The 15732-nt window shown below is 32.8% G+C and overlaps 1 protein-coding gene across 7 annotated transcripts in view; it reads right to left on the bottom strand.

Annotated features, from left to right (window-relative positions):
- The window catches only part of LOC105488649 (follistatin like 5), an 813494-nt gene that overhangs the window by 134229 nt on the left and 663533 nt on the right, over positions 1–15732 (bottom strand). For all 7 annotated transcript variants that reach the window (XM_011752911.3, XM_011752910.3, XM_011752913.3 and 4 more), the window contains 2 exons: positions 14804–14965; positions 10523–10657 (listed from right to left, as the gene is read on the bottom strand). In XM_011752911.3, coding sequence (XP_011751213.2) covers positions 10523–10657; positions 14804–14965 — 297 coding nt within the window. The remainder of the gene's footprint in view (positions 1–10522; positions 10658–14803; positions 14966–15732) is intronic.

Below are 15732 nucleotides of genomic sequence, written 5' to 3'. Positions count from 1 at the left end.
AATAATTATAGCCATTTCAAAGTGTATGCATGAAATTAAATCAGTTTGGTTCAATACAAATATTCAATTCAAATACAAAAAAAATATACAGCAAAATATTCAATCCATGGGAGGTTCTTCCTAAACAGTTTCTGTATGTATGGGAATTTAATGTGACTCTAATGTGTGAGATTGCCGGCTCTCAAGGCAAAGGCAAAATTAACTCTAACGGATAATGCCAAAATGCTTTCCAAAGGGCAGTAAAACGAATACTACTGCTGGCAATGTAGGACAATTCCTATGTTTTCATATCTCACCAAGTCTTGGTAATATGCAACTTTTTAACTTTTGGTATTATAGTGGATGTGAAATAGCATTCTCTAGTATTTTAGATATTTCTCTATTATTTTAAGGTACGTTTTCTTCATAATTAACGAGGATTAGCATCTTTACATAATTCGTAGTGATACTTCATTTTTCCTTGTCTTTGAAATGCCTTCTTAAACTTATAGGCTAGTTTTTGGGGGGTTGACTTTATTTATTTATGATAATGAGTTTCTGTCAGTTATTTGTGTTGACAATAACTTTAGGCAAATTTTTAGGATTACAACTTCTTAATCATACAGGGTCCTCTGGTGTTTTATTTTGCATTGTGAAACATAACTCTGAAATTACATTTTGACATTAATATTAGTATAATTATAACTTGCACGATAATGGCTGAACTATGTATATTATACACACGCAGAATCCTTACTTTATAGTAAGAAATTATATTTACAAACACATTTTGACCTGTTAGGGCATGTTTGAGATAAAAGTAGAAATATTTTATTCATTAATAATCTGATTCTATTAAAATTTCACTACTGTAGAATGTTTCCAAAGGTATTATTCTTTATACCAGAGTTGAGTATGACCATATGTATTAAACAGACAGTACATCAATTTAGGGGAAAGATATTCAAATGGGCCTACCATTTTACTGCATGAGATAGAAAAGTATCTTTAAAGACATTTCCTATTTAACAACATTTCATATTTAACATAAATATAAAATGCACATATAGTTGGGATATAAAGCAAATAAGGAGGAAGAACAATAATCAAACTGTCTGACTTACTCTATCTGACTCATTCAGACACAGTCAGCCTTTATCAGAATTCAGGTATTTGGGTAAACAGGACAAAGGAAACACAGTTGTATAATCTGGGCTGTTGGCACACAGTTAATAAAAATATATGGCATAAATTAGACTTCACAAAACTTTGAGAAAACACCTCACTTCACCCCCTTACCCCAGAGTCTGGGCATTTCAAAGATATATTTGTTTCGTTAACTCTTTGAACATTTATGCCATTATCTGACCGAATTCCTATAACAGAGAACACTAAGAGAATCATAAAGCAATGATAATTCTACTTTTGTTAAACTTAAGAACACAGTTATTTGTTAAAGAATTAACTAGGTTTGAAACCTTTGGAATTATAAAACCTCAAAGAGAGTCCTAACATTTTCTCCTGAACACAAGCAATACAACGCTAGTATGTAAATATTTTTAAGTTTCATAGAGATTGTATACTCAGCACTGTCGCTATATGTAAGTGTATTCAGTCCACATGCCTAAAGTTATATAAATAAGATTTCATCACCATTGTCAACTTATCCTAAAATAAATTAGTCACACTGGCATTGTGTAATATGAGATAGGAGGTCCATTAAAGGTATATAATGCCTTGTGGAGAAAATTTAGGCAATAGATCAAAATAAGAAAGCATTACTTTCTTATCTTGTTGTATAGACAATAAAGATGCTCAATAGTTTATGGCTGCTGAAAACCTGTCAATTTAGTGACATTCAGATCACATAGCATCTTGTTAGATAATAAAGCTCTGCTTTTGTGCAAAAAGTGGCGACATGTTAGAAACAGATCTATTTTATGACGTTGAAGGGTATTATTTTAAAAATATAGTCTTCAGATACAGAAATCACAAGACAAGTATTTTCAGTATGTTCTGGGTCAAAAGATGAAAAGATTTACAGAACAAGTTACCTCACAGGGTGTGACAATGACATTGACCAAATTGAGATGCATGAATATTGGAATTTATTATAAATAATTAAAGCTTATAAAATAGTAAATGCTTATCAAGCATGGTTAACCTCGAGATGACTCTTCATCTTAAGACATTTTATTTCATAATAACCTTATCGCTACATAAATGTCTATATCAAATATTAAACAAGTAATTTGGGGCTTTTCAAAAAGAAATACAAATTATTAATTTCTGATTTAAATTATAATTAGTATATATCCTCTATTGAATTATATTTAATAAAATATATGAAAACTAATATTTTTAAACATTGATTTATTTTTTCCATAAATATTTGTTTTTATTTGGTTCTATTTGACTCTAGCTCTTAGCTCATGTCTATCAGGATAAAATCCTATCAGGCTGTGAAATCTGCACTTTATCTTTATGGATTTTTGGTGTCTGTTATTATTCTACCTATCTCACAGTTATTGAGTGTAAAAACAAAACAAAACAATTATTAATCTGATGACTGCTGCACCTAATATTGGTTGAGTCTAGAAATAATTACTAATTGATGACTTTTGCATTTGGCTTCATTTATAGTTCTTTATACACTATATTATTCAACTGTTTATATTATCTTCCTAGCCTCTGTAGAGATTAATAAGATCCTATGTAAGTGGCCTCATTAAATCCATGCAACCTGCCTTTTGAAGTATTTCCCCATTCTATAGAAATAGAAAGTAAATGAAGACTAAAGAGATTAATTAATTTGTTTATGTTATCAGAATCTATTCTATTTCTAAAGTTTATGATAGTCATATTCATGCTATCTTTATAGGTAAAAAGACCACATTTTAATCTATTTTAAGACCCTTTTTTCTACTTCTGAAATAGGAAGATACCTCATAACCATTCATATGTTTTCCAAATTTTCTTTTCAAGATAGTAGGAAACAAATGGCTGGATTTTACAATATTGCTAAATCTTAGTATTAGCAATTATGCTTATTTCATTTTAATAATAATTATTAACATACATAAATATTGTTTAAATAATTTATTTATTCAAATAATCTTGTTTTAGCCATTTGAAACGTGTTTTTAAAAAATCTTCAAATTGTTGTATTTTATAATAAATTATGAACCATCAAAATATTAATTTTTTACACATACAGCCAACTAATGTTAATTTATTGGAGCTAATTCTAAAGTAAGAATTATTACAATAAGGTAATATTTCCAATTGCTTGTGACAATAATTTAAAAACGGTGTATCTATCCTTATAGTATATTTATTATATTTAGACTATAAAATTCTATTATAGTATATTTAGATATACTCTGATACTCTCAAACAGCTGGATTAGTCATATTCCTTACTAAAATCATAGCAAGATATGAGTCAGTCGGTTCTTAGCACTTAATGCAGCCAGTAGCTTAAAAGCTTTCTATAGAAGCTTATGTTCACACCACTTTTTATTTACCTTCATATTGAGGATGAATCATTATTACCTGGGAATTGACTTCCCTTGGGAATGAAAATGTGTCAAGTGCTTATGTTATGTACAAGACGTTTTCGAATAAATAATGTGTTACCATTATCTAAATCCCTTTACATAATTTATATCTTCTCTTACTCCCTGTTGTGAGCAACCACACAATCCCCTATGGTCCACTTCTACTGTTCTTTGCATTTAAATTCTCCCTGTATATCACTCTATTAAATCTTAGTTATGAAAACCTATCCCTAATGTAACTGTAGAGTATATTATTTTGAAGCACTTTTTTTTTGTAGTTCAATTTCTCACATGAGAAAACTTCCATTGATATTTGTTGACAAAGTTAGACACTGTAAATCAAAGTTTCCCACTTCAAAGATTAGGGTAGAAGCAAAACACAAACTCCTTAGCCATATGATGCTTTGCATGAATTGTTCTCTCAATAGTATCATATTTCTGGCAAATGTAGTGTAGGAAAAAATGTGATTCATACTACTCTGAGCTCTCTATTATGAAAAAAATAGCTGGATGATTACTCTGAAGCTGTATCCAAACAAAGTAAGTCTTTGCTGTGTTATTTGCCCCCAAAGTTACAAATCTTTCCCCATTTTTGTTGCTGTCTACATGGGATTCAATACCTCTCTCCTCTGCATCTTTCAAAAACAGAGGAAAAGTGCATTACAGAATAATTCTCTAATATATAATAGAAGTATAAATTGACTCAATGTAAAGGGGACTAAAGTGTAGCTTCTGCTTTGATTGTGACAAAAGTGAACTCTAGAAAAAGATTTTGAAATTTATTTAAAGTATCTTAATATCTACACTAATAATAAAATGTATATTCAATCAGTGGAGTCCATTTTTTAAATGCTGAGATAATATTTCATATTTGAATGCATAAAAATAGATGCCCCTACATACTCATGTCTACCTATAGCTATGTTATCAATATTTATATGTATTATTATAAAACTCTGATTTCTAGCAATCATTGGGTTTTCTAGGCTTTTGAGGAATATATTTTTGTCAATGTTTTTAGCAGCAAGAAATTATTTTTAGAAAACAAATGTGAGTCAGAGGAAGAGCTACTTTATGTCTCACACTATGACAAGGGCCTTATAAATAATATCTAAACAGAAATCTCTTGATGTATTAGTATTTATTTCATACTAGAGATAAGAAAACTAAAGCTCAGAGAGTCATGCAGTACCCCCACATCAGAGAGGTGTTGCGTGATTCCAACCCAAATTTTGCAAAAAATAAATTTATACTCTTCTGTTACAACAATTTGCTTTTTCATTTAAAAATTGTATCCTATCACTACTGAAAACAATCTCCAAAATTATTTTTGGTAGATTTATACAGGTCAATAATTTCCTAATATGTGCAAATAAGAAGAGTATATTTATTACTAATGGGTCTTTGATTGGTTCTTTTGGCATTTTTGAAAATATCTTTCCAGACACACAATAATAGTGGGGGGACTTCAACACCCCACTGACAACATTAGACAGATCACTGCAGCAGAAGACTGAAAAAGAAATTATGGACTTAAAATTGACAACTGACCAACGGGTCCTAATAAACAGCTACAGAATACTTCACCAAATCACCACAGAATATACATTCTTCTCATTTGCACATGGATTGACCACATGCTTTGCTGTAACACAAGTCTTAATAAATTAAAAAAAATCAAAATAATATCAAGCACTCTCTCAAACCACATTGCAAAGAAGATAGAAATCAATACCAAGAAGATCTCTCAAAACAACACAAATACAGAGAAATTAAAAAACTTGCTTCGGAATAACTCTTGAGTGAACAATAAAATTAAGGCAGAAATAAAAAAATTTTTGAAATTAATGAAAATAGAAACACAACTTAAAATCTTTGGGATGCTGCTTAAGCAGTGCTAAGAGAAAAGTATGTAGTGGTAAACAACTGCATCAAGAGGTTAGAAAGACCTCGAGTTAGCATTCCAACATCAGACCTAGAGGAACTAGAAAAAAAAAAAAAAGAGCAATCCAATTCCAAAGCTAATAGAAGAAAATAACTAGAATGAGAGAACTGAACAAAATTGAGAACCAAAAGTCCTTACAAAAGATTAATGAAAGGAAGAGTTTGTTTTTTAAAAGAATAAAAAAGATTGACCAATAGCTAGATTAATGAAGGAAAAGAAAAAGAGAAGATCCAAGTGAGTGCAATCAGAAAAGCCAAAGATAACATTACAAATGATCCCTCAGAAGTACAAAAGATCCTCAGAGACTGTTATGAACACCTCTATGCACATTAATTACAAAATCAAGACAAAATGTATGAATTCCTGGGAACACATAACCCTTCAAGATTGAACAAGAAGGAAAGTGAAAACCTGACCAGACCAATAAGTTTGGAAACTGAGTAAGTAAATAATACAAAATGTACCGACCAAAAAGAGCCCTGGACCAGAAGAATGAATAGCCGAAGTCTACCAGACACAAAAAAGCACTGATACCAATCCTACTGAAACTATTCAGTAGGAGGAGGGCCTTCTCTCTAACTGATTCTATGAAGGCACCATCATCCTGATACCAAAATCTCACAGAGACATAAGAACAACCACAAAAAAGAAAACTTCAGGATAATATCTCTGATGTACACAGATGCAAAAATCCTCAATAAAGTACTAACAAACTGAATCCAGTAGAACCTCAAAAAGTTAATTCATCATGATCAAGTAAGTTTTATTCTTGAATTCAAGGGTGGTTCAACATATGCAAATCAACAAATGCAATTCACCACATAAATAGAATTAAAAACAAAGATCATATGATCTCTCAATAGATGCAGGAAAAGCCTTTGATAAAATCCAATATTCATTCAGGGTAAAACCTCAGCAGAATAGACATCAAAGGAACATACCTTAAAATAATAAGATCCACCTATGACAGACCCACAGCCAACATCATACTGAATGGACAAAAGATAGAAGCATTTCTCTTGAGAACTGGAACAAGAAAAGAATGCCCACTCTCACTACTTCTGTTCAACATAGTACTGGAAGTCCTACCCAGAGCAATCAGGAAAGAGAAAGAAATAAAAGACATCCAAATAGGAAAAGAAGAAGTCAAAGTATCTCTCTTTGCTGGGAATATGATCCTATACATAAAAAAAAAAACCCTAATGATGTTGCAAAAAGCTTCATGGAACTGACAAATTCAGTAAAGTTTCAGGATACAAAATCAATGTACAAAAACTAGCAACATTTCTAGATACCAATACCATTGTAGTTGATACCAAATTGAAAACACAATTCCATTTATAATAGCTAAAAATGTATGTAATACCTAGGAATTTATTTAACCAATGATGTGAAAGATCTCTAAAAGAGTAACTACAAAGCACTGCTGAAAGAAATCAGAGATGACACAAATGAACAGAAAAGTATTTCATGCTCACGTACTGGAAGAATCAATATTGCTAAAATGGCCATGCTATCCAAAGCAATTTACAGATTAAAAGATGTCCCTACCAAGATACCAATGTCATATCTCACAGTATTAGAAAAATCTATCCTCAAATTCATTTGGAACCAAAAGAGAGCATGAGTAGCCAAAGAATCCTAAGGAAAAAGGACAAATCCATAGGCATCATAATATACTGCAGGGAGACAGTAACCATAACAGCATGGTACTGGTATAAAAACAGACACAAAGAGCAATGGAATGAAACAGACACCCCAGAAATAAACCCATACACTTACAACCATCTTATCTTTGACAAAATAGACCAAAAAAAAGCAACAGGGAAGGGACTCCCTATTCAATAAATGGTCCTGGGATAACTGGCTAGCCACATGCAGAAGAATGAAACTGTACCACTACCTCTTACCGTACACACAAATTAATTCAAGATGGGTTAAAGATTTCCGTGTAAGACCTTAAATTACAAGAATTCTAAAAGTAAACATGGAAAATACCCTTCTCCACATTGGTTTTGGCAGAGAATTTATGGCTAAGTCCCCGAAAGCAATCGTAAGAAAATAATAATTGACAAGAGTACCTAAAGAGCTTCTGTACAGAAAAAAAAAAAACTACTAACAAAGTGAACAGACAGCCTACCGAATGGGAGAAAAAACATGTAAACTATGCAAGCAATAAAAGTCTGATATCCAGAATCTACAAGGATCTCAAATCAATAAGCAAAAATCGAATAATCCAGTTTAAAAATGGGCAAAGCATAAGAACAGACACTTACTGAAAGAGCCATACAAATAGTCAGCAAACATATGAAAAATGTTCCACATCACCACTCTGATTTGCATCAGAGAAATGCAAGTCAAAACTGCTATGAGATATCATCACACACTAGTCTGAATGACTATTATTAAAAAGTCAAAAAACAGTAGATGCTGGCAGGGCTATGGAGAAAAGAGAATGCTTATATCCAGTTGGTAGGAGGGCAAACTTGTTCAGCCACTGTGGAAAGCAGTTTGGAGATTTCTCATAGAACTTAAAACAGACGTACTATTTGACCCAGCAATCCCATTACTGGGTTTGTATCCAAAATAAAAGAAATCATTCTACCGAAAAGACACATGTACTTGCAAGTTTGTTGCAGCACTATTCACAATAGCAAAGACATGGAATCAATCTAGGTGCCTATAAACGGTGGGTTGGTTAAAGAAACTGTGGTACACATACATCATGGAATACTATGCAGCCTTAAAGAAGGATGAAATCATAGTCTTTGCAACAAAATGAATGAAGCTAGAGGCCATTATCCTAAGTGAATTAATGCAAGAACAGAAACCAAATACCACATGTTCTCACTTATAGGTAGGAGCTAAATATGGAATACACATAGACATAAAGATGGGAAAAAGAGATACTGGGGACTACTAAAGGAGTGAGGTATGAAAGAAGGCATGGACTGAAAGACAGTCTATTGGGTACTGTGCTCACTACCTGGATGATGTGATCACTTGTACCGAAAACCTCAGCATCAAGCAATATACCCATATAACACGCCTGCACATGCACTCTTTATAATAAAATTTGAAATTATTGAAAAAATAAAATTAAAAAAGAAGGAAAATATCTAGCATTCCAAAATACAAATGTGCCATGTGTATCTAGTATTGGTCTCTTTCCACGAAATTACTAGAAAAGAACCCAGATCCATAATCCTTAAGATGGGGGTTACAAAAGGTGGTAATTTTCACTACTATGAAATCCACCAGATTTTGGTTTTCTTTTGTTATACAGAGTTCTGGCATCTAACTATTAGGAGGCATCCTAAGGGAAACTGTCTTCTGTCAAGTTATTACATTGTTACATTTTTACATAATAATATTATTATTACATTATTACATTTTCTGTTTATACTTTCCCACAGTTGCTAATATTCTATTTGGTTTACTTATTTAGTATTGTCCTGATTTTAATTACGTGCATTATTATTTTTTAAACGGGCACTTTTACTTCAACAAGATTTAAACCTTGTTGAAAATTTAATCCTGTTAAATCTTCTCCTAAAATTTTTCTAGAATTCACACACTAAAAAGTTGTATGATAGTTGATAAAGGGAGCTTTGGCTAGGTGTTTTACTGTTGTAACTAGGGAAATAAATTTAAAAGTACATAACAAACATTAAAATAAAGTAAGAATATAGAGTTGATATTAAAATCTGTTTCACAAACATCATAATAAGGACAAAGAAGGCAAACATTTTTAATTCCTTGCCGCCTAAAATTAATTTTTCACAGAAAGTGAATTCCAACTTAGTATTGGCTGTACCACATAAAAGGAATAGAGTAAGGGAATTATGGTGGACCTTATGCAGGCCATTAAATCCAGCTTTTTTTTTTCTTTTTTCTACCTAAAGACTTTCTTTTTAAAATATTTCTTTATAATGATGGTTGTCCTAACCAGAAAAAATGAAGATAATGATACGTTAGTAGTTGGGACCTGGGTAAGGTCCTCCTTTCTCAACGGATCCACTCATGTCAATATGCACTAAGAGACTTAAGAAAGAATAGGAAGACTACTGGCTGGGTCAATGCTTTAACCTTGTTCAAACACTGGATTCAGAAAAATGGGCCTGTCAAGTTAGAGGGTCCAATAACATCAGACTCTTGAAAAACATATATTAATAGCAGCGTAACAAGTCGGATTGAAGAGCAGAGAGCAAGGGAAGTAGTCGTTTCAAGAACATCCAGACCCTATCCCAAAACAGTCACACTGTGGCATGTGTGGACCGAGGGAAGAAAATGCCTGTTTGTTTGCTTGCAAAGAGTGCACTTGATACATGCTGTAATAGTAGTTTGAGCTCCAAACAATTCAGCTATCATAAAAAGCAATCCATCCTCAGCATCTTCACCCTATCTGTATCCCTTTTGCCAAGTAATTAAAGAAAATAAAAGAGAACAAGTCATTTTGGGTATAACTCCAGGAGACAATCAGACAACATGAACCATGATGGCAACGATTTTTAGCACTAAACCAAGAACAGCCACAGTGTGGTTTTTGTGTCGGGGCAGTGAGTGCGTTGGAGTGGCAGTTACCACTGAACCTTCTGTAGAGAAGGATGCTGTAGAGGTCTTAATCCAGTGACTTCAATGTAACTGACAGGAAAAGAAATATAGTAATGTATTCTACCTAGACGATACATGTTGGATACATTTGGGGGCCTTGAATTCCTCACATTTAATTGAGGGGAGGGATTTTGCAAGAGATATAAATTCCTCCAAGAGCAAATGGGAAGACAGGACCTGAAACACCATATGTACTTGCAAAAAAATAAAATCTAGTGTTGTAATGAAAATTTCACAACTTTTTTTCATCTTTAAATCTGCTTTTAGTATTTCAAGATTTTTATCCTTCCTACATATAAAATCTATTTGTTATAATGCATTGTGCAATTCACAGTTTTCTGGTGCCTTTACTTTTTTAAAAAAGCTGTAAAAATGTATGTTGAGTATGGTGTGTGTCTGCTAGCGGGGGGCGGTTCAATACATACGGGTCTTTCTAGCAGAGTCTTCCACAAAAAGAGAAGAGATGTCTTCATCCACTCCTGCCTCATTCTTTGCGATACAAGTGTATGCTCCAGTATCTTCATAGCGCACATTGCTTATGTGAACCTCACTGCCATTTGCTGAAAAAGAAGGGAAATGAAACTTGTAAACGACAATTTCAGTTTTGGAACAGTGCTTTCTGATTACACAGTCAAACAGTTCTCTTGGCTTGTCCTAATTAAACTGTTTCCCTTCCTACTTCCATACTTTGAAGACATGCCAAATTATTCCAGAAGCATACAAGTGTTCATAAACCATGCTGTCATCCTATAAGACAGCCCAATACTCTATATCAAATGCATATTTTATGTTTCATATCATTTCCTATATTCTACATTGTATATGAGGTATTTCATATTGATAAGTATAATTTCAGTTATATATTTACTTATAATATTCAGAACCTACATTCCCCTAAGCTTTTTCGGAAATCTAATAATACCAATATGATTAGCTTGCAGGTAAATACATATGAAAGATGTTTTCAAAGAGCAATTAACTGAGCTAAATCATACAGGTATACTATTGCCATTCATCAAGCTTATTATTATTATTACTATTATTTTGAGACAGAGTCTCACTCTGTCGCCCATGCTGGAGTGCAGTGGCGTGATCTCGACTCCCTGAAACCTCCGCCTCCCAGGTTCAAGCAATTCTCCTGCCTCAGCTTCCCGAGTAGCTGGGACTACAGGCCCACACTGCCACCCCTGGCTAATTTTTTTTGTTTTCAGTAGAGATGGGGTTTCACCATGTTTGCCAGGCTGGTCTCGAACTCCTGATCTCAGGTGATCTGCCTGCCTTGGCCTCCCAAAGGGCTGGGATTACAGGCGTGAGCCACCGCACCCGGCAGTTGAGTGTTTGTTGTAGTCATTTGTTTAAGTTTCTCTTTCTTTTCTTTTTTTTGTTTTCTTTCTGTGTGTATGTGTGTGTGCATGCCTGTGTGTGTGTGTGTTTGTGTACATAGTTGTGTCTGTGTGTTCCATGTTGTTCAGTTACAAGAACCACACATACAGTAGAATGGGACATGACTATCTGTGACAGGTAGAAGGCAACGTAATCAGTGTGGTTTGGGAAAACAAGGGTAGAAAGCCAATGAGAAAAGAGCTTGATTGCTGTTGCTAGGAGCCCAGTAGCTCCCAAGGGATGTGAGATATGGAGAGGCAGTGGATGTGGATATTTGAGAGAGATAATCATTTGAATAACTTGAACTTCTTTCTTTATTTGCAAATGCTTACTACACACCCTCATTCCTCGCATCATTCATTGAGAATCACTACTCCAAAAAAGGGATTGGCAGGTTTTCATTTTGTTGCAACAGGCCAGGTGTAAATAATTTAGGCTTTGTGGGCCACACAGTTTCTGCGGTAACTACTAACCTCTGCCATAGCAGCATTAAAGCAGCTACACAATATGTTTTGAAAAATGAGTGCTACTGTATTCTAAAGACAAACCAACAACAACAAGGAGAAAAAAAAAGCAAAAACAAAAACAAAAACAGAACCCACCTTTATTTCAGAAAACAGACAGCTATCTAGATATGGTCTGTGGGTCTTAGTTTATAGGAACCTGCTCTAAAGATAGGTAGTAAACAATGTATTTACATTTGCTTCACCTTCTTGTTTTATATAAGATACGGCTTCCTCCAAAATCACACCTATTTTTTTTTTTTCTCAGGATCCACACACTTAACAGCCTAAATTCTCTGGGTTTTGTTTTGAAATATCAAATAAATTTCTTCCTTCTTAAAATGCTGTCTCCCAATATTTTTACATGTTCTCCTAACCTATATGTCCTGTTGTCTTTCCTTCTCTTCCTATGTGATCTAGCATTCCTAGATGTTGCCACTCTATTGCCAGAACTACCATTCCCTTTATCTATTTACCATCCTGACACATCTGCCTTCCTAACTTCTAGAACTAGAGTAAGCTAACCCATCTCTGCATCTGGTGTCCCTGCACCTAGTTCTTTGAGTAAGTTATGAGACTATTGCATAAGCAAGTTTATAATTTTCAGATTCACAGTTTTCAATTCCTAGGACATTCAAAACTACTTGCTATTCATTTCACTTGACCTTTCCAGTTAGATGCCTTTCATATCCACCTCTACTTTTACTTCAAATCTTTATATTCTTTGTTTGATGCTTCCCATCATAATAGTAACTTCACTCTCAGCAAGTGATCTTGCTCTTTCAATCGTGAGGTAAATAGAAGTGATCAGAAAGCAGCCTCAAAACTTTCTGTTCCTAGTTTCACCTTGATTTACTTCTCACAGGAAATTTTCTGTTTCTTTCCAAGGCAAATCTCCCCTTATTTCTTATTGATTTCTATGACTCTTCCTGCAGCCTTCAACTTTCTCATTTCTCCCTACTGAACCTTCTCAGATTGATGAATTATCCAAGAAGAAATATCTCCGTCAGTTCTAAGCCTCCCCACCAGGAGCTGGCCAAAAAAGATTTTTGTATTTCTTGTCTCCTTTTCATTTCTAAACACATTGAAAACTGATTGTTACTGATACTGTTTTGCTAAATATCACAAGAACATGCTCATCACTTGAAGTAAACACTTACCAATGTCTTTTATTGAACTTTCTAGGCATTTGCCATTGTCAAACTCTTTATTTTTAACTTTCTCTTCTTCCATACTATCACCTAGTTTCCTGTCTTTTGATGAATTTTAGTCTCTTTCTATTATTTTCTTCACTTGTCTGTTAATAAAATATTTGTGCTTTCTTAGGATTTTACTCTCTCTAATTCACATATTATCCCAGCCATTGCCATAGATATTAAATTAGTGTCTGGACTTGGACTTCACATACAAACACTAAAGAAGCATCTGATGAATAAGTAGATAATTAAATAGTTATTAAGCCACATGGCGTTTATACCCCATGTGCTTAGAATTATCTCTTCTCTCCTTTTATTTTTTGTCATATTCTCGTAAAACTTTAGCTATTTTTCCCTGTTGTAAAAACTGACAGTAATTTCTTCGCAGTCTGGAGTGTAACAACTTCAAAAATGCGTTGTCATGTATGTTCCTGAGAGAAAAATTTGACATACTTTTATAATATGGTTTATTGCTATTAAATGGACAAGAGACAAAGTCAGAAGCTATTTAGATTTTTATTCATTTCATTTCTGTTAATCGGATAAGTCTTCTCCTCTCACATTATAGACCGCTCGAGGTAATCACTAGATATGTGTGCAAATGTGTCTGACCTATGTATGCACATTAGTGATTTCTAGGGTTAAAGTTTTTAAAGTTTAAGGACAGTTTCACAGACATGTCTCTATTGACTTGCAAGAATAAGTAAAAGTTTTAAAAAGTTTTATTTAAAAATGTATAATTATATATATTCATTATTAAAGTGGAATAATAATAGAAATCTATGTAATAAAGTGACAAAATATGTTCATGTTTAATAGTATAAATTAAAGAAAATTAAAGTTATAAAATAAGAACTATAATGCCCACGAAGAAGATAATCCAGTAAAATGAGTGTTGTCTGTTACCCCAACAATGAAAAAAAATTTGTGCTTTTTTTTTAACGCTAATATAATTAATATATTATATGCAACTGCTTTTGGACTATTTAAATGATTTGATCTTGCAAATCTTGCCTGCTTTTATTTATTTTCCACATATTTGGGATTATTATTATCTAACATACAGTAATTTATTCATGTCTACACATTAGAATATTAGAATATGTACAATATTTTGTATATTAGAATGTAATACAAAAGTTTAAAAAATGTAAATGGAAAACATTTAGTAACTTTTTGATATTTTTCTCCCTTCATTTAGAAAATATGCTAAAAATTTCATTAAAAATTCTGTTTTGAAATCCTCTATAATACACATTCAAGGTTTTACTTAAACATTTAAAAATTAACTTCAGAAATGAATTTCAGTGAAAGGATCTAATTATTCTGTTCAGCATAACTGCTATAATTCACAGGACAAGTATTTTAAAGATACATAATTTAATATTCTACTTATCACCAAAATGACACAATTAATCATTATGACAAGACTATTATTAAAAACATTAAAATGTTAAAAGAGTCTTTCCCATATAATTTCTTAGACATAAGCATTTTTTTCATGTTTGTGACATTCTGTTGCCAGTAACACTCATTTTTCTTTTATTTTCCAAATAACGTTATAAATTTTAGTATAAATTTTCAACATGGTCATTTAAGAGAAAAAAATGCAAGTAAAAGGCACCTTGAAGCGTGAGTTGTTTGGACAGCTTTGGTGTAATATCAATTCCATTCTTCAACCAGCCAAGCTGAGGCTTTGGTATGCCCTCTGCATGGCACCTAAGACTGGCAGTTACCCCAGGCTCTCTAGCCTGACTCTCTGGATACACCCGGATGACTGGAGGAACTAAAGGAAAAAATGAAAGAGAAAGTGATTCATATTTTCTATTTAATTTTCCAAAAGAAACAAAAATTGCAAAAAGATAAATAAGATATTATATATTTTAATGATGCTATACATTTCTACAGATTGTAGTTTCCAAATAGTATTATCCACTGAAATATACCAGTGTTAACTGGATAACAACTATTCTGGGATTTTGCTAGGGAAAATATAAGGTGTGCCTGGAATACCTTGTTTCAGAAATTAAAGAAGTCCTCAAAGAATGATGAGGCATACCAAAAGGATACAAAAACCAGTTAAAAGAGACTCCAATTTGCTAAATATGGGACAATTTGAGCACTGAAATAATTAGTAATTACAAGGGAGTTAGAGGAATTAAATAAAACTATGAATTCAGTTATATAAATAAATGAATGAGTATAAAATGGAAGGAAAATAAACTCTTTTTATTATAGCTTGTTAGGAAATTAATAATTCCATTTACAATAGTATTAAAAAATAAAGTATTTAGGAATAAAGTTCACCAAAGAGATGCAAAACTTTCATACTAAATACTATGAAACTTTGTTGAAAGAATTTAAAGAAGACTGAAATAAATCCAAAGACACCTTGTATTCCTGGATTGAAAGAACTGATTGGTAACATGGTACAAATTGGCAAAGGCTTTTGGTAAAGTGATCATACTGCTAAGTTGACAAAGACAAATAAAGAGAAAACGAAGGTACAGGGTAATTCTTATCAAAGTTCTAACTGCATTTTTTTGGGGGGAA

This window comes from Macaca nemestrina, chromosome 3 (assembly GCF_043159975.1).
Source record: "Macaca nemestrina isolate mMacNem1 chromosome 3, mMacNem.hap1, whole genome shotgun sequence".
Classification (NCBI taxonomy): domain Eukaryota; kingdom Metazoa; phylum Chordata; class Mammalia; order Primates; family Cercopithecidae; genus Macaca; species Macaca nemestrina.
The sequence above is the reverse complement of the archived record's forward strand: the minus strand, read 5'-3'. Positions and strand labels throughout refer to the sequence as shown.